This window comes from Scyliorhinus torazame, chromosome 30, assembly GCF_047496885.1.
Source record: "Scyliorhinus torazame isolate Kashiwa2021f chromosome 30, sScyTor2.1, whole genome shotgun sequence".
Lineage (NCBI taxonomy): Eukaryota > Metazoa > Chordata > Chondrichthyes > Carcharhiniformes > Scyliorhinidae > Scyliorhinus > Scyliorhinus torazame.
The window spans coordinates 67,300-87,172 of record NC_092736.1 but is presented as its reverse complement, the minus strand read 5'-3'; the positions used below and the strand labels follow the sequence as shown (position 1 = coordinate 87,172).

General features: G+C 48.6%; 1 protein-coding gene across 4 annotated transcripts in view; it reads left to right on the top strand.

Annotated features, from left to right (window-relative positions):
• Positions 1-19,873, top strand: part of LOC140404293 (leucine-rich repeat-containing protein 49-like) — a 216,432-nt gene that overhangs the window by 193,579 nt on the left and 2,980 nt on the right. For 3 of the 4 annotated variants that reach the window (XM_072492615.1, XM_072492614.1, XM_072492616.1), the window contains one exon: positions 10,599-10,752. In XM_072492615.1, the coding sequence (XP_072348716.1) occupies positions 10,599-10,752 (154 nt within the window). Of the gene's footprint in view, positions 1-4,951; positions 5,017-10,598; positions 10,753-19,873 lie in introns of those variants that run through there. The other variant, XM_072492617.1, reaches the window with a different exon arrangement.

The following is a 19,873-nucleotide window of genomic DNA, read 5'->3' as shown; positions in this document are numbered from 1 at the left end:
CTTAAAAGAGCCCGAAGGTCCGTTTGAGCTGGAGCCGCCGAAACGTGCGACTTAGCTGGTCATTGCCGCAACTGGAAGTCGGCCGACAAATTCTTGTCGATCGCCTCAGAGGAGGGGGGGGGGGGGGGGGGCGCCGCCAGCACCTGGACAGGCGGGATTGCTGCCAGATCGGTGGCCTCGTAGTGCGAGATGTCCTGAGGCGGCATGGTGACATGCGGAGAAGTGCGGTCAGGTGGTGGGCAGGCAACTTTGCGCAGCGCTATCCTGTTGCTCCAAAGAATGGAACCATCAGCCATTTGAACAACGAAAGACCTGGGGGCGGCCTGTCTGACGACAACAGTTGGGGCTGACCAGCCTCCCTCAGGCAACTGGACGCGAACAACATCTTCTGGAGCCAGCGCAGGCAGACCAGTGGCATGAGCATCATACGTGATCTTCTGCTGGTCCCTGGATCGCTGCACTTTCTGCAGCACCGTGAGGTGGTCAAGGTCTGGAACATGGATGGCTGGAACAGTCGTCCGCAGGTTGCGGTTCATGAGCAGCTGCGCCGGAGACAAACCAGTCGACAGAGGGGTTGCCCTGTATGCCAACAGCGCCAGGTTAAAATCAGAGGCTGAGTCTGCAGCCTTGCAAAGCAGCAGCTTGACAATATGGACCCCCTTCTCGGGCTTCCCGTTTGATTGCGGGTAATGGGGACTGGATGTGATATGTCTGAAGTGGTAGGCTCGTGCAAAGTTGGACCACTCGTGGCTGTAGAAACATGGACCGTTGTCACTCATTACTGCGAGTGGTATCCCGTACCTGGTAAACATCTCTTTGCAGGCTTTGATGACTGACTTGGACGTAAGGTCCGACAGTTTCACCAGTTCCGGGTAGCTGGAGAAGTAGTCGACTAAAAGCACGTAATCACGCCCATTTGCGTGTAAGAGGTCTATCCCCACCTTGGACCACGGTGACCCTCATGGATCTGTCTGAGCACCATGGTTTGCATGCTTTGGGGAATGACGATTCTATCCAGTTTAAGAAGGATCCCCTCAACAACCGTTAACTCGTCCTTAACGTTGAAGAACTTGGGGCACTGTCCCTTTTGCCAGCCATGGGCGAGGTGTTGCATCACACGCTGCAGTAGAAGGTCTTTGGCAGTTTCTTCGTGTATTTGGACAACTCGTTCATCAGTGGCTGGGAGGTTGCTGGCACACAACTGTACCTGTGCCTCAATGTGGTGAATGAAGTCGCCCTGTTCACACGGGCATGGTGATGGATCGGGATAGGGCATCCGCGATGATCAGCTCCTTACCCGGTGTGTAGACGAGTTTGAAGTCATATCAGCGGAGACGAAGAAGAATTTGCTGCAGCCGAGGTGTCATATCATTTAAATCCTTCTGGGTTATGTGGCATAAAGGCCTGTGGTCTATTTCCACCATGACCTTTGGCAGAACGTATACCTAGTCATGAAACTTAATTATTCCTGTCAGGAGACCCAAGCACTCTTTTTCGATCTGGGCCTACTGTTGTTCAGTCGGAGTCATGGCCCTGGATGCATATGCCACTGGAGTCCAGGACAAGGAGTCGTCTCTCTGGATAAGCACCGCACCAATGCCGTCCTGGCTTGCGTCTGTGGATATCTTGGTATCCTTGGTCGGGTCAAGGAACGCCAGTATTGGGGCTGTGGTGAGCTTCGCCTTCAGATCAAGCTACTCCGCTTTATGTGCGGGAAGCCACTGGAACACTGGACTTTTTTACGAGATGCCGGAGGGCTGTGGTGTGGGATGCCATGTTAGGAATGAATTTTCCGAGAAAATTTACCATCCCAAGGAAACATAGGACAGCAATTTTGTCCTCTGGGGTCTTCATGACATTGATTGCCAGTATCTTGTCAGCATCAGGTTGCACACCCTGCTGTGAAATGTGGTCATTCAGAAACTTGATAGCGGACCGACCAAATGAGCATTTGGCCCTGTTGAGCTAGAGGCCATTTTTGTGGATCCTCTGGAAACCCTGTCTGAGGCGAGCAATGTGATCCTTGGGCGTCGTGGACCAGATGATCACGTCATCCACCTAGACTCGCACCCCCTCGATGCCCTCCACCATTTGGTCCATTATTCGATGAAAGACTTCGGAAGCTGAAATGATACCGAAAGGCATGCGGTTGTAGCAATACCTGCCGAACGGAGTGTTAAACGTGCACAGCTTCCTACTGGACTCATCCAGCTGTATCTGCCAGAAACCACGTGAGGCGTCCAGCTTGGTGAAGAATTTGGCATGAGCCATCTCGCAGGTTAATTCTTCTCGCTTTGGGATCGGATAGTGCTCGCATGAAGTTGCGATTCAGGTCTTTGGGTTCGATGCAAATGCGGAGTTCACCAGAGGGTTTCTTGACGCAGACCATGGAGCTGACCCAGTCTGTTGGTTCCTTTGACATGATGCCCTGGTCTTGAAGCTCTCGTAACTGCGTTTTCAGACGATCCTTGAGAGGAGCTGGCACCCAGCGTGGTGCATGAATGACTGGAGTGGAATTCGGCTTGAGTAGTATCTTGTAGCGATATGGGAGCGTGCCCATTCCATCAAACACATTGTGGTATTGCGTGAGAATGTCATCTATCTCAGCCTGTCGGTTCGCATTGGGCGAGGCAGTCGCAGGTGCAGAGGACATGGCATGGACTTGCTGGACCAGATTTAGGAGTTTGCATGCGCGAGCACCGAGCAGGGATGCCTTGTCAGGCCGGACGATCTCGAATCTTTTATACCACCTTGATTGCCTTGTGAGATACACCTAGCTGACATGATCCACTGGCAGCTATGGCATTGCATTGTAGTCAAGGAGCTGGCAGGCTAGTGGAAGAATGCTAGGTTGGTGTCGGCTGCTGTTGAGGTCTGACTGCGAAATGGGTTTCGCTGACGCGCCAGTGTCCAATTTGAATCGGATGCGAGACTGGTTGACCGTGATGACAGCACACCACTCATCGTCAGGATCCACACTCAGGATTGAAAGGCGGTTTGCAGGCGCGGTGGAGACCAGCTCGCGTGTAGTGATGATGCCCACCCGATATGGAGACTCTAGGCAGCCAGCATCGGGGTCCGTCGGGCTTTCGGGATCAGAATCCTGCATGACTTGTTGTATGCAGCGGACACGTCTGCGCTGCAGCTGGGATCGCTGGCTGTTGCTCGGTGGAGCGGACCTGCAGAGGGCCGCATAATGCCCAGGCTTTCCACACTGTAGACATCGCCTGCCTTTGGCTGGACACTGCCGCTTTAAATGGGCGGAGCCACAATTTGGACACGTCATGACGCTGACGTCAGTGCGTTCTGTGCGCCGTCGCACATGCACAGTGCGGTCGGCCGATGTTCGCACATGCGCAGTAGGGTCTTCAGCCTGATCGTCCTCCCGGTCGTGGCGCGCATGCGTAGGGACCTGGGAAAAGCGCACAAAATGGCCACTCCTCGATGCTCAGACCTTGCACTTTTGCGATGGCCTGCACCATTTCTGCCTCGTGGGAGGCCAGTTTTGCAGTTTCTGCCGCCCTGATTTCTGGCAAGGTCATGGACAACGCACGTTTCGATGCCGACAGAGAGGGTCATCTGTTTGATTTTGAGTAGCTGCTCCCGCAGGGAGTCAGACTGGACCCCGATCAAGAACGACTGAAAAAGTTCATCCTTACCTGAAGCCTCTGTTGGACGATGTACCGTTCAAAGCTCTCATTCACCTCGACTTCGCAGTGGCTGTCGAATTTCAGAGAACTGTCTTGAACTTCGTCTTGTCTTCGTCATCAGCAAACGTGAGCGAGTTAAAGATGTGGATGGCGTGATCCCCTGCAGTCGACAGGAACAGCGCGATCTTCCTGGCATCCGATGCTGTCTCAAGGTCAGAGGCCTCGATATACAGGAGGAACTTCTGTTTGAAGACCTTCCAGTTGGCGCCGAGGTTGCCGGAGATCCGGAGTTGCGGAGGGGGCTGGATCTTTTCCATGCCACTGGATGGTTGCTTGCTGGTCATTGCAGAGTCACTCGAGGTAGGTTCGTTAGAGTTAATTGTTCCCTGGTACCATGATGTGTTATTTGAGGTGGTTTAACATTGACTGCAACTGGATGCAGTAAGACTAGAAACAGGCTTCTGACACAGGAGATGGTCCAACACTGTTTTATTGAACCTGCTGGTTGCTGTACATAATCTGCTGTGGGTTGACACTCTTTTAATCTAAAATGATAACCTCTGACTGGCTTGACCAGACTAGCTCTCTGTCACATGGAGACGGTGCTCACGGCTTTGTGCACTCTAACTATCTCTGTAGCTGTATCCTGTGAGAAGAGGGAGAGTCTTAATGCTTTTGTGTGTTTTATAGTGGCAGTGTCCTGTCTGGTGATTGGTTGTTCTGTGTCGTGTGTGTTCATTGGTTAACCTGTGTGTCAATCACTACCTGTCTGCATCTCATTATATCCATGAGTGGATATTATGACACTGTCTAAGGAGCTTGCTGAGTTGCTGCAGTGCATCTGCAGTGCAGTGATCCAGCAGAGGGCAGTCGAGCGGAGCTTCTGATTGGCTGTTGTGGGGGAAATTTGCATACGTGCATTGTGGTCATCCTAACTTGAAGGTGTACCTGAGCAAGAGGCCCTAGCTGTTCAAGTGAAGACAAGCATCCAGCAGAGGGCAGTAGAGCCGAGCTGCTGATTGGCTGTTGCAGGGGATATTTGCATACGTGCATTGTGGTCATCCTAACTTGAAGGTGGTTTGTGGAGGAGCTGTTGTCAAGTGACACTTAAACCCGAAACACTTCTTCAGTGTTTCCCTCCCTACCCTCTCCTCTAACCAAAAAAAAACAACCGCTGTAAAGATCAAGGGGCAGGCTCAAGGGCAGGTAGAAGTGGAAAGAAATTGAACCGTGACGTCACAGCCTGCAGGTAAGGGATTGGCTGGTGACTGGTAAGTAGTTTTTCTTTTATTTTCCCTCAGGTGTTATCGTACGGGGCGCAGAGGTTACTGAGTGAGTGCTTGCTGAGAAGGGGATTGAATAACAGGTAAGCTCTTTCTTTTTTTATCTAGAGGGGATGGCAGGGAAGGTAGTGCAATGTTCCTCCTGCAGAATGTTTGAGGTGAGGGACGCCGTCAGTGTCCCTGCTGATTTCATCTGATGGAAGTGCACCCATCTCCAGCTCCTCAGAAGCCGCATTAGGGAACTGGAGCAGGAGCTGGATGAACTTCGGATCATTCGGGAGGCAGAGGTGGTCATAGATAGAAGCTTCAGGGATGTAGTTACTCCGAAGAATAATGATAGATGGGTGACGGTGAGAGGGGTTGGGAGGAAGCAGTCAGTACAGGGATCCCCTGTGGTCATTCCCCTTAGTAACAAGTATACCACTTTGGATACTGTTGGGGGAGGGGTAAGCCATGGGGTACAGGTCTCGGGCACAGAGTCTGTCCCTGTTGCTCAGAAGCGAAGCGGGGAGAGGAGTGGAGCATTAGTCATTGGAGACTCCATAGTTAGGGGGATAGATAGGAGATTCTGTGGGAACGAGAGAGACTCGCGGTTGGCATGTTGCCTCCCAGGTGCCAGGGTGCGTGATGTCTCGGATCGTATTTTAGGGATCCTTAAGGGGGAGGGTGAGCAGCCTCAAGTCATGGTCCACATAGGTACCAATGACATAGGTAGGAAATCGGGATAGGGATGTAAGGCAGGAATTCAGGGAGCTAGGGTGGAAACTTAGATCTAGGACAAACAGAGTTATTATCTCTGGGTTATTTCCCGTGCCACGTGCTAGCGAGACGAGGAATAGGGAGAGAGAGGAGTTGAACACGTGGCTACAGGGATGGTGCAGGAGGGAGGGTTTCAGATTTCTGGATAATTGGGGCTCATTCTGGGGTCGGTGGGACCTCCACAAACGTGATGGTCTACCCCTGGACCAGAGGGGTGCCAATAACCTGGGGGGAAAATTTGCTAATGCTCTTCGGGAGGGTTTAAACTAGTTCAGCAGGGGCTTGGGAACCTGAATTGTAGCTCCAGTATACAGGAGGTTGAGAGTAGTGAGGTCATGAGTAAGGTTTCAAAGTTGCAGGAGTGTACCGGCAGGCAGGAAGGTGGTTTAAAGTGTGTCTTCAATGCCAGGGTCATCCGGAATAAGGTGGGTGAACTTGCGGCATGGGTTGGTACCTGGGACTTCGATGTTGTGGCCATTTCGGAGACATGGATAGAGCAGGGACAGGAATGGTTGTTGCAGGTGCCGGGGTTTAGATATTTCAGTACGCTCAGGGAAGGTGGTAAAAGAGGGGGAGGGGTGGCATTGTTAGTCAAGGACAGTATTACGGTGGCAGAAAGGACGTTTGATGAGGACTCGTCTACTGAGGTAGTATGGGCTGAGGTTAGAAACAGGAAAGGAGAGGTCACCCTGTTAGGGGTTTTCTATAGGCCTCCGAAAAGTTCCAGAGATGTAGAGGAAAGGATTGCAAAGATGATTCTGGATAGGAGCGAAAGCAACAGGGTAGTTGTTATGGGGGACTTTAACTTTCCAAATATTGACTGGAAACGCTTTAGTTCGAGTACTTTAGATGGGTCCGTTTTTGTCCAATGTGTGCAGGAGGGTTTCCTGACACAGTATGTAGATAGGCCAACGAGAGGCGAGGCCATTTTGGATTTGGTACTGGGTAATGAACCAGAACAGGTGTTAGATTTGGAGGTAGGTGAGCACTTTGGTGATAGTGACCACAATTCGATTACGTTTACTTTAGTGATGGAAAGGGATAGGTATATACCGCAGGGCAAGAGTTATATCTGGGGGAAAGGCAATTATGATGCGATGAGGCAAGACATAGGATGCATCGGATGGAGAGGAAAACTGCGGGGATGGGCACAATGGAAATGTGGAGCTTGTTCAAGGAACAGCTACTGTGTGTCCTTGATAAGTATGTACCTGTCAGGCAGGGAGGAAGTGGTTGAGCGAGGGAACCGTGATTTACTAAAGCAGTCGAAACACTTGTCAAGAGGAAGAAGGAGGCTTGTGTAAAGATGGGGTTACCCCATCTCTGGATCTGTAAAGATTTAATCACCTGCTAATGCTTGCATTCCAAGCATTGTCTGGCATCTTTGAATCTGTCTATATATATATATATATATATATATATGTTTCTGGAACATACCTCTTCATTCACCTGAGGAAGGAACAGCGCTCCGAAAGCTAGTGACATCGAAACAAACCTGTTGGACTTTAACCTGGTGTTGTAAGACTTCTTACTGTGCTCACCCCAGTCCAACGCCGGCATCTCCACATTATGTAAAGATGAGACATGAAGGTTCAGTTAGGGCGCTCGAGAGTTACAGGTTAGCTAGGAAGGACCTAACGAGAGAGCTAAGAAGAGCCAGGAGGGGACATGAGAAGTCTTTGGCAGGTAGGATCAAGGATAACCCTAAAGCTTTCAATAGATATGCCAGGAATAAAAGAATGACTAGGGTAAGAGTAGGGCCAGTCAGGGACAGTAGTGGGAAGTTGTGCGTGGAGTCCGAGGAGATAGGAGAGGTGCTAAATGAATATTTTTCGTCAGTATTCACACAGAAAAAAGACAATATTGTCGAGGTGAATACTGAGATTCAGGCTACTAGACTAGAAGGGCTTGAGGTTCATAAGGAGGAGGTGTTAGCAATTCTGGAAAGTGTAAAAATAGATAAGTCCCCTGTGCCGGATGTGATTTAGCCTAGGATTCTCTGGGAAGCTAGGGAGGAGATTGCTGAGCCTTTGGCTTTGATCTTTAAGTCATCTTTGTCTACAGGAATAGTGCCAGAAGACTGGAGGATAGCAAATATTGTCCCTTGTTCAAGAAGGGGAGTAGAGACAACCCCGGTTTAGGATGTATAATCATCTGGAAAGGAATAATTTGATTAGAGATAGTCAACACGGTTTTGTGAAGGGTAGGTCGTGCCTCACAAACCTTATTGAGTTCTTTGAGAAGGTGACCAAACAGGTGGATGAGGGTAAAGCAGTTGATGTGGTGTATATGGATTTCAGTAAAGCGTTTGATAAGGTTCCCCACGGTAGGCTACTGCAGAAAATACGGAGGCATGGGATTCAGGGTGATTTAGCAGTTTGGATCAGAAATTGACTAGCTGGAAGAAGACAAAGGGTGGTGGTTGATGGGAAATGTTCAGACTGGAGTCCAGTTACTAGTGGTGTACCACAAGGATCTGTTTTGGGGTCACTGCTGTTTGTCATTTTTATAAATGACCTGGAGGAGGGCGTAGAAGGATGGGTGAGTAAATTTGCAGATGACACGAAAGTCGGTGGAGTTGTGGACAGTGCGGAAGGATGTTACAAGTTACAGAGGGACATAGATAAGCTGCAGCGCTGGGCTGAGAGGTGGCAAATGGGGTTTAATGCAGAAAAGTGTGAGGTGATTTATTTTGGAAGGAATAACAGGAAGACCGAGTACTGGGCTAATGGTAAGATTCTTGGCAGTGTGGATGAGTAGAGAGATCCCGGTGTCCATGTACATAGATCCCTGAAAGTTGCCACCCATGTTGAGAGGGTTGTTAAGAAGGCATACGGTGTGTTAGCTTTTATTGGTAGAGGGATTGAGTCTCGGAGCCATGAGGTCATGTTGCAGCTGTACAAAACTCTGGTGCAGCCGCATTTGGAGTATTGTGTGCAATTCTGGTTGCCGCATTATAGGAAGGATGTGGAAGCATTGGAAAGGGTGCAGAAGAGATTTACCAGAATGTTGCCTGGTATGGAGGGAAGATCTTATGAGGAAAGGCTGAGGGACCTGAGGCTGTTTTTGTTGGAGAGAAGAATGTTAAGAGGTGACTTAATTGAGGCATACAAGATGATCAGAGGATTGGATCGAGTGGACAGTGAAAGCCTTTTTCCTCAGATGGTGATGTCTAGCACGAGGGGACATAGCTTTAAATTGAGGGGAGATAGATATAGGACAGATGTCAGAGGTAGGTTCTTTACTCAGAGAGTAGTAAGGGCATGGAATGCCCTGCCTGCAACAGTAGTGGACTCGCCAACACTAAGGGCATTCAAATGGTCATTGGCTAGACATATGGACGATAAGGGAATAGTGTAGATGGGCTTTAGAGTGGTTTCACAGGTCGGCGCAACATCGAGGTCCGAAGGGCCTGTACTGCGCTGTAATGTTCTATGTTCTATCTTGTCGATGTCGCTACTGTACCCTGCTGAAATAATAATCTTTATTAGTGTCACAAGTAGGCTCACATTAACACTGCAATGAAGTTACTGTGAAAAGCCCCTAGTCGCCACATTCCGGCGCCTGTTCGGGTACACTGAGAGAGAATTCAGAATGTCCAAATCACCTAACAGGTAGGTCTTTTGGGTCTTGTGGGAGGAAGCCAGAGCACCCGGAGGAAACCCACGCAGACACGGGAGAATGTGCAGACTCCGCACAGACAGTGACCAAGCCGGGAATTGAACCTGGGACCCTGGCACTGTGAAGCAACAGTGCTAACCACTGTGCCACCCATGCTAATGCTCTGGGGACATGGATTCAAATCCCACCACTGTAGCTGGTGGCATTTAAATTCAATGAATAAATGTGGGAATAGAAGCTAGTCTAATGATCACCATTGTTAATTGTTGTACAAACCAGTCTGGTTCACTGAGGCCCTTTAGTGAAGGGAATCTGCTGTCTTTACGTGCTCTAGTCTGCTTACATTGACTCTAGACCCACAGCAATGTGGTTGACTCTTAAATGCCCTTTGAAATGGCCCAGCAACCCCTCAATTGTATCAAACAGTAGCAAAAAAGAATGAAGCCAGACAGACCTTGATACTAGAAATGACAATGACAAACCCAGCCTGGACAACCCTGCAGGGGCTGGTTTAGCACAGGGTTAAAGAGCTGGCTTTTAAAGCAGACGAAGGCAGGCCAGCAGCGCGGTTCAATTCCCGTACCAGCCTCCCTGAACAGGTGCCGAATGTGGCAACGAGGGTCTTTTCACAGTAACTTCATTTGAAGCCTACTTGTGACAATAAGCGATTTTCATTTCATTTCATTTTAATTTCATGTCCTTCTTCTGGGGGCTTATGCCAAAGATGTTCCACTGACCCATCGAGGAACAGTCTGACATAGTTCTACTCACTGAATCATACTGTAGAGATAATGTTCCAGACAGCATCCTCAGTAAAGGTGGCGACACGGTGCTGGACAGTTGTGAGGGAGTTGCCCTGGGAGTTTTCCACATTGACATTGGGTAAGGAAACTTCCAGCTGATTACCACCTACCAGCCACAGACGTCTCCTAAGGTGCTGATTATTTGCAGCATTTTCTGTTTTTATTTCAGATTTTCAGCATCAGCTTTCTTTTAATTATGTATTAGTGACTTGATGTTTGCTTCACGGAGATTAAAATGTTGCCAATTGTTCATCCAGGTGCTTCTTGGATTAAGTTAATCAATTGCTCAAATACTAACTGATACTCTAAAGGTGCTGCTTTCACATCTTGTGATTCAGTGTCTGTTGATATTGTGAATTGGCAATATTCACATGTCAGAATGTTGATAGCATTTTCTAGGCCCTGATGTTTTATTACAGGTAGTGAGATATGGTTGTCTTTGAGTAAACGACTGAGGAGAATTTTTTTGTTTGTTTTTCAAGGAAGAAGCAACTGCATTTCATACTGGAGGGGAAAGGAAAGAAATCTGGGGTTACTTTGGAGGAGATTAAAGACAATATAAAGCTCGGAGGTGAGACTGTGGGCCGAGCTATCCTGAATTATTCTAATAAGGACATAATCTCTGAACAATTCAAGGTAAATACCTCAAAGTTACAGATCATTATTTTATCATTGTGCTATAAGCACTGTAGTGGTGTCACTGGGTTCATTTTAATGCGTCAATACATTATAATGAAGCAAAACTGATGTTTGATAATACTCTCGATTTCATCTTCAGTAGTTGCTGCACCCCTATGGCCAGATCAGTGACTTAACAATACTGCACCCTCGAATTAAACTGCTCTATTTGCTTTTTGCAATTTTTGCTCTCATGGTTGACACACAACCATAATTATTCTTCATTGAAATAATATGCACAGTGCTGAAATGCACATTATGGCCAATTGTTTCCAGACTTGGTTTAAATGCGGAGGCAGAACCGGATGGCAAGGGCCTTCCTGCTCTGGCCTCTGTTTGCAGAACAAACTTGTGCCATCTAGCCATTCCCGACCACTCAGCTTCTGAAAGTGGCCTTAAGACGATAAGCCGTGTCATCACTGAACGTGGAGGGAAATGCTGGCGACATCTATAAAGAGCTGCCAGCATCCTAAACCCTACTTCAAGATGGTGGTTTGCAAGAAGCCTGTGATCTGTGACCACCCCCCAAGAAACCTATGGCAAGCAACCAGCCACATCAGCCTATGACCTTCTCCAAGAGCCTTCGACCTGCGACCAGCCCACTCCCAATAGTCTGCAACCACCCCCATGAGCCTCCGACCAGGGCCCATTGTCACCAACTATCCCAAAAATATGTGAACAGTGTCCATTCCTATCGGCCTGCAGTCTGCAACTAATTGACCATGCATGATGCATCGGCATCAAACCGCTTATCTGCTTATGGACAAGGCAGAAGCAAGATTGTGGTGGCCCAAGATTTGGTGATGACTCCCTGCATGTTCTCCTTCAGGAAACTTGGATTTGTTGGGTGTCCTCTTCCCCAGGGACAGAAGGATGAGATCTCCCTGCCTAAGGTTGGAGGTCACATAAGTCAGCAACTGAGGGATTGTTTGGAGAATTTGGCTGCAATGCCACAGGCAAACCAAAGATCTTCTCCATCCTGCCAGGGTGAGTGACAAACCTTAGTTTCAGAAGAAGAGAACAAAGAACAATATTGCACAGGAACAGGCCCTTCGGCCCTCCAAGCCTGTCTCGGTCATGATACCACCCTTGGCCAAAACCCTCAGCACTTCCTCAAAGAACAATACAATTTGGAGGGGAAACAAATTGGTAAGTGTGATGGTACAGATGCTGGGGAGTAAGAGCCCATCATGGAAATGGGTGGAGGTAGCTGGTTCTGTCGGGCTGTGTGAGCCTGGCACAGTCAACCTGTACAAAGTTGGCCCAGAGTGATCCAGTTCCACATCTATGCCTTGGCCACAGACACCACAGCAACTGGGCAAAGTGATTAAGCAGTGGGCGGGATTCTCCAGCCGCGTTCACCTGCTGTGTTCTTGCAGCGGGCAGAGTGGCAGAATCCAGCGCACTCTGCTGTTGTCCAGCCACTGACATTCTCCTGTGTTCCCAAAGAAGATTTCCCAGAATGCCAGAGAGAGTGCACGGACCACTCGAATTCCAGTGACACAACCGAGGAGCCTCTGCAGCTGGCAGGTTACCAGAGTGGCAGATCCATCACAGGTGGTGGGTTGGAGTTCAGTCACAGGAGGGTGAATCACCTCAGAACAGGGCATGAAGCATTTTTATGACACCTACATGAACTGTTGCTGATTCTGTGGGATCCGAGCTTAAGGGGTGAGAAACAATGATTATTTTGTTCTCTCTGATAGGTCTACCACAGGAACAGAGAGATATGAGATTGTCAGCCTCCCAGGTGGAGGATGGGATGTCAGAGGGCACAGCACTGCACCATTCCCCAGTGCTCTCCATTATGGGTTGTGCTTGCGATGGGATTCAGGTACCTAGCCTGGTATGAGCACCACGTCTGCGGCAGATCAGATGTTGGAGGCTGTGACAGCCAATGCCAGTGACTAGGAGGCCATGTCCATGCTGTGATGCACCAGGCTGAAGTCGTCCGTGAGATGGCTGATGCTGGAAATACAGAATGAGGTGCCTGACCATTTGGCAGAGTTTCCAGAGGGTATCTGTATCCTGGCTTGCGGAGTGGAGGAGTCTATCTAGGCTGTGATCTCCCTCTCGTCTATGTGCAGGTTTCCTCTATTGAGAGATTGGCAAACAGCCAGCAAACTAGTCAGCGAATGCTTGAGGTGCAGATATGCCCCTGAACCCAAGAGAGCAGGGTGAGAGGGAAGAAGAATCTCCCCCCCGATCGGCACTTTCTCAGGTCACCAAGGAGGTGAGTGTGCTTGCAAGAGAGCAGGAGCCTTCTGCTTCTGATGTCTTCTCTTGGTGCTCCAAAAGTGGACAACAGTTCCTCAGCCTGTCTGTCATTGACACAAGTGCCTTAAGTTACCACAATGACAGAGGAGGCTCCTGGCCCTGTGCAGGAGATCCTCAGCTTTCTGCAGCCCATTAGGCCTCAGACAGTCGGAGGATGGTGACTGGGATCATCCCGGGCCGCTGGACAACAAGCCTCCACCTCAGCTGACAACAAAGGGGGAACACCACATAGGAGCCAAAATAAAGATGTAAGAAATGTAAAGATGCTACTGGATCTATTTGTGCCTCCCAGTATGTTCAGCAAATAATAAATCTCTGTTTATGTGTTATTATTAACATGATTTGGTTGATGAATGTTTCCATTCAGTGTTGAGAGCAAGAATGACATGCACCAATCTTGGGGGTGACTGGGGATTAGGCAAAAATTGAGAGCATGATGTACCTTTGAGCTCCATTGCTCCTTCCAAGCAGCCCCTGATGTCTGTCCGCATGCTGCAGCTCCTCATCAGCTTCCTCATTTCACTATGACTTGAACTGGCAGGGCAGTGAGGAGCTCCCTCTCAGTATTGCTAAGTTGAATGCAACGCAGGATACCATAATTATCTGGCCAATCCTTGCTGTGGCATATTGAAAACCTCCTCCTGAATTTTGAGGAGACAAATAGCCAATCTGTCACAGTTTTACAGTGTGACTCGCATTATTATGTTTCTCTGCGTTGCCCCTTGGGTTCCTCACTGGCATCAGGAGCCATCTCTTCAATGCAAGTGCCAGAGATTATAAGTGTTGTGACTACTCCGAGGGTAAAGAGCATTCACATGAAGGATCCATTGGCAGTGATCGCAGACAAGTTGGAAGTTGAATAAATAAAATTCCTTCCGGTTAATGAAGGCTACTGGCTGGCCCGCAGGAGGCTTGATGGGCACATGCATGCAGTCTATGAGACCTTGTACCTTGGGGAATCGAGGCCAGCACCGAAGCCTCTGGCTGTCTTGGCTTAACTTTCCCCAGCGATTCTGAACTTGATATACTGGTTGACCTTCCTGAAGAAGGCATCCATCACTAGATTTAGATTAAAATTTATTGTCACGTGTCCCCAAGTACGGGGCAAAGTATTGTTCTGCATCCAGTCCAGGCAGATCGTCCTGTTGCTCTTTTTAGCCTTAGTCTATTTGCTCTGATTACGTCACCTTTGCTCACGAGTCGCCAGGTATCTTTATGATACCGCCACTTGGTTCAAGTTCAGGTTATGATTAATAATACAGCACACCGTTTAGTAAGGATTAAAACAACGGTCATTTATTATATACAACAAGCAATATTAATACACTAATACTACTATCTATATAATAAACACATATATAGACAAATTCAAAGATGCCAAACAATGCTAGGAATGCGAGCATTAGCAGGTGATTAAATCTTTACAGATCCAGAGATGGGGTAACCCCAGGTTAAAGAGGTGTGAATTGTCTCAAGCCAGGACAGTTGGTAGGATTTCGCAGGCCAGATGGTGGGGGATGAATGTAATGTGACATGAATCCCAGGTCCCGGTTGAGGCCGCACTCGTGTGTGCGGAACTTGGCTATAAGTTTCTGCTCGGCGATTCTGCGTTGTCGCGGGTCCTGAAGGCCGCCTTGGAGAACGCTTACCCGGAGATCAGAGGCTGAATGCCCTTGACTGCTGAAGTGTTCCCCGACTGGAAGGGAACATTCCTGCCTGGTGATTGTTGCGCGATGTCCGTTCATTCGTTGTCGCAGCGTCTGCATGGTCTCGCCAATGTACCACGCTTCGGGACATCCTTTCCTGCAGCGTATGAGGTAGACAACGTTGACAACCCCGAAGACAACCCCGAACGTCACCCAAGCACAACGCAATGCCATCCGCGCTCTCAAGACCAACCACAGCATCGTCATCAAACCAGCAGACAAAAGGGGGGGCCACTGTCGTACTGAACAGAACGGACTACTGCAAAGAAGTATACCGACAACTGAACAACCAAGAACACTACAGACAGTTACCCGCAGATCCGACCAAGGAACACATCCGCCAACTTAACAGACTGATCAAGACCTTGGATCCAGATCTTCAGAGCACCCTACGTGCTCTCATCCCACGTACTCCCCGCATTGGAGATCTCTACTGCCTCCCAAAAATACATAAGGCCAACACACCAGGCCGCCCTATCGTTTCAGGCAATGGGACCCTGTGTGAGAACCTCTCTGGCTACACCGAGGGCATCTTGAAACCCATCGTACAAGGTACACCCAGCTTCTGTCGCGACACGACGGACCTCCTACAGAAACTCAGCACCCATGGACCAGTTGAACCAGGAACATTCCTCGTCACAATGGACATCTCGGCACTCTACACCAGCATCCCCCATGACGACGGCATTGCTGCAACAGCCTCCATACTCAACACCGACAACTGCCAATCTCCAGACGCAATTCTGTAACTCATCCGCTTCATTCTGGATCACAACGTCTTCACCTTCGACAACAAGTTTTTCATCCAGACGCACGGAACAGCCATGGGGACCAAATTCGCACCCCAATATGCCAACATCTTCATGCACAAGTTTGAACAGGACCTACTCACCGCACAGGACCTTCAACCGACGTTATACGCCAGATACATCGATGACATTCTTTTCCTTTGTACCCACGGCGAAGAATCACTGAAACGACTACACGATGACATTAATAAGTTCCATCCAACCATCAGACTCACCATGGACTAGTCTCCAAAATCAGTTGCATTCTTGGACACACTCGTCTCCATCAAGGACGGTCACCTCAGCACTTCGCTTTACCGCAAACCCACGGATAACCTCATGATGCTCCACTTCTCAAGCTTCCACCCTAAACACATTAAAGAAGCCATCCCCTATGGACAAGTGCTCCGTATACACAGGATCTGCTCAGACGAGGAGGAGCGTAACAGACATCTACAGACGTTGAAAGATGCCCTCGTACGAACGGGATATGGCACTCGACTCATCGATCGACAGTTCCAACGCGCCACAGCGAAAAACCGGACCGACCTCCTCAGAAGACAAACATGGGACACAACCGACAGAATACCCTTCGTCGTCCAGTACTTCCCCGGAGCGGAGAAACTACGTCATCTTCTTCACAGCCTTCAACACGTCATTGATGACGATGAACATCTTGCCAAGGTCATCCCCACACCCCCACTACTTGCCTTCAAACAAGTAGTTTGAAGGCAACGCGCAACCTCAAACGAACCATTGTGTGCAGCAAACTACCCAGTCTTCAGAACAGTGACCACGACACCACACAACCCTGTCATGGCAATCTCTGCAAGACGTGCCAGATCATCGACATGGATACCACCATTACACGTGAGAACACCACCCACCAGGTACGCGGTACATACTCGTGCGACTCGGCCAACGTTGTCTACCTCATACGCTGCAGGAAAGGATGTCCCGAAGCGTGGTACATTGGCGAGACCATGCAGACGCTGCGACAACGAATGAACGGACATCGCGCAACAATCACCAGGCAGGAAGGTTCCCTTCCAGTCGGGGAACACTTCAGCAGTCAAGGGCATTCAGCCTCTGATCTCCGGGTAAGCATTCTCCAAGGCGGCCTTCAGGACCCGCGACAACGCAGAATCGCCGAGCAGAAACTTATAGCCAAGTTCCGCACACATGAGTGCGGCCTCAACCGGGACCTGGGATTCATGTCACATTACATTCATCCCCCACCATCTGGCCTGCGAAATCCTACCAACTGTCCTGGCTTGAGACAATTCACACCTCTTTAACCTGGGGTTACCCCATCTCTGGATCTGTAAAGATTTAATCACCTGCTAATGCTCGCATTCCTAGCATTGTTTGGCATCTTTGAATTTGTCTATATATGTGTTTATGGAACAGACCTCTTCATTCACCTGAGGAAGGAGCAGCGCTCCGAAAGCTAGTGACATCAAAACAAACCTGTTGGACTTTAACCTGGTGTTGTAAGACTTTGTACTGTGCTCACCCCAGTCCAACGCCGGCATCTCCACATCATATATAATAAACCTATCACTACTGGCCAATACTTAACTTAGGAAGAGCCCACCAGGTCAGGGAAACTAATGGCTTGTCCAATCAGATCTGGCCCGCGGGATTCAAAAGGCTGCTACAGGTCGGTGGCTAGGTGTCTCTACCGGATAGCGATCGCTGGATTCAAATTTACGGTTGCCGGTTGCTGTTCTTGCGAAGGTCTCGAGCAGGCGAAGAGGAGAGAGAGAGAGATCTGAACTTGGCCCCTCACTTTTATAGGGCCCAGGGGCTTCCCGCCTCCCGGGGCGGCCCTTGACCCTGAGTCCCAAGTGATTGGACTTGTTCCCAATCACTGGGTTCGATATGCTCCAATAATGGGGCGATTCCTCGATCGGGGGTGGTCGTTCACCTGTCTTTGTTTCGGCCACTGCAGGCGCCGAGCGGTCTGGCCCGGTATTCAATTGCTAATATGTTGCAATTGTTCCCGGGGATAGCCGATTTAACTGCAGATGTCTGGATAGATGGGCTGCTAACAGTCCTGAATGTAACTGCAAATGTCTGGGTTGATGGGCTGTTGATAGCCCTGAGTATCGATCTGGGCTAACTTCCCAGAGCCGAATATGCAATACTGCCTGCAGCTGCCTGCTTGTGTCTTCTTAGCTGCTTTTCCCAGCAGTCTTTCGGGTTAGCCATTTCAAACTGGGTTTTGGCCAGATTAATCGGGACGCAGCCATTTTACGTGGCTACAGTCCCGTACATGAAAAACATAGGACGTACGATAAATACACAATGTAAATACATAGACATGGACATTGGATGAAATATATGGAATATAGTGCTACAACAGTAAAGAAGATGTGTGAAGAGATCAGTTCAGTCCATAGGAGGACCATTCAGGTGTCTGGTAACAGCGGGGAAGAAGCTGTTTTTGAATTTGTTAGTGCGTGTTCTCAGACTTTTGTATCTACTGCCCGATGGAAGAGAGAATAATCTGGGTTGGAGGGGTTTTTGATTATGCTGCCTGCTTTCCCAAGGCAGCGGGAGGTGTAGATGGAGTCAATGGATGGGAGGCGGGTTCATGAGATAGACTGGGCTCTGTTCACGACTCTCTAGTTCCTTTTAGTCTTGGGCCATACCAGGCTTTGATGCAGCCAGATAGGATGCTTTCTGTGGTGCATCTGTAAAAATTGGTAAGAGTAAATGTGGGCATGCCAAATTTCCTGAGGAGGTATAGGCGCTGTTGTGCTTTCTTGGTCGTAGCATCAACATGGGTGGACCAGGACAGATTGTTGGTGATGTGCACACCTAAGAATTTGAAGCTGTTGACCATCTCCACCTCTGCATCATTGATACAGACAAGGGTGTGTACAATACTTCGCTTCCTGAAGTCAATGACCAGTTCCTTGGTTTTGTTGACATTGAGAGACATTGTTGTTGCACCATGCAGTCCTCAGCAACACTACTGCTTCGACATCTGTAGGAGGTTAATCTCTTGCCTCTAGATCTTGGACACTATGGGGAAGGCAATTAGGAAGGCAAATGGTTTGTTGCCCTTCATCGCAAGGGGATTTGAAAATCATACAGTATTAAAGATGTCTTGCTACAGTTGTGAAGAATCTAGGTGAGGCCTCATCTCGAGTATTGTGCACAGTTTTGGTCTCCTTACCATAAGGGGAGTGTAGCAGAGGTTCACCAGACTAATCCCTGTGAAAAAAATAAAAGCAAATTACTGCGGATGCTGGAATCTGAAACCAAAAGAGAAAATGCTGGAAACTCTCAGCAGGTCTGGCAGCATCGAGTTCCACTACTCTGCGGATCACAACATATTTAAATGATTTTCCACTGAGCTGTATGGTTAAATCTAGATGGACCACTCAATGCCCAGGTTTCTTCAATAAATAACAAAATTATTGTTAAAACTACTCTTGTCAAGTAGAAAGGCAAAGCTTACTAGCAGACAGAATGAAATATGAAAGTCCAATAATTATTCTTTCTAAATAACCTACCTCTCACTCAGTCAGACACACACGTGCATGCATAAAATAGAGGCATTCACCAAAAGGTTAAAAGTCAATAGTTCAGGGAAAAGGGTAAATAGTGGAGTCCTTGAAATGGTGTCGAGTTATGCAGTTGGTGTCTCAGCATTGGTCCATGAAACAATCAATGACACTTACACTACTTTTCTGACAGACTTCAAGGAAAACTTGCACTCAATTTCAGCACATGGAGTAACTTCGGAACAACTTCCTTACATTTGACTTTGGACTGGGTTGGCAGCTTCAGGAGCGGTTGTCTTCTTTACCCAAGCAGGTTCAAGAGGTTTAATGCTTAATTACCTTTTCTTGTGAAATGCTGCCTTTTCCAGGAACAGCATGCGGTGCTTTTTCATTAACCCTTCAAGGGTTCATGATAAAAAAACACAAATGCTTCCAGAATGATCTTAGTCCTTGAAGATTAACTATTTTTTGTGATTAAAGCATTTATCATAGAATCATAGAATTTACAGTACAGAAGGAGGTCCTTTGGCCCATCGAGCCTGCACCAGCCCCTGGAAAGAGCACCCCACTTAAGCCTATCCCATCCCAGTAACCTCACCTAACCTTTTTTTTTGGTCACTAAGGGCAATTTATCACGGCCAATCCACCTAACCTGCACATCTTTGGACTGTGGGAGGAAACCGGAGCACCCGGAGGAAACCCACGCAAACACGGGGAGAATCGAATCTGGGACCCTGGAGCTGTGAAGCAACTGTGCTAACCACTGTGCTACCGTGCTGATACTTTAAGA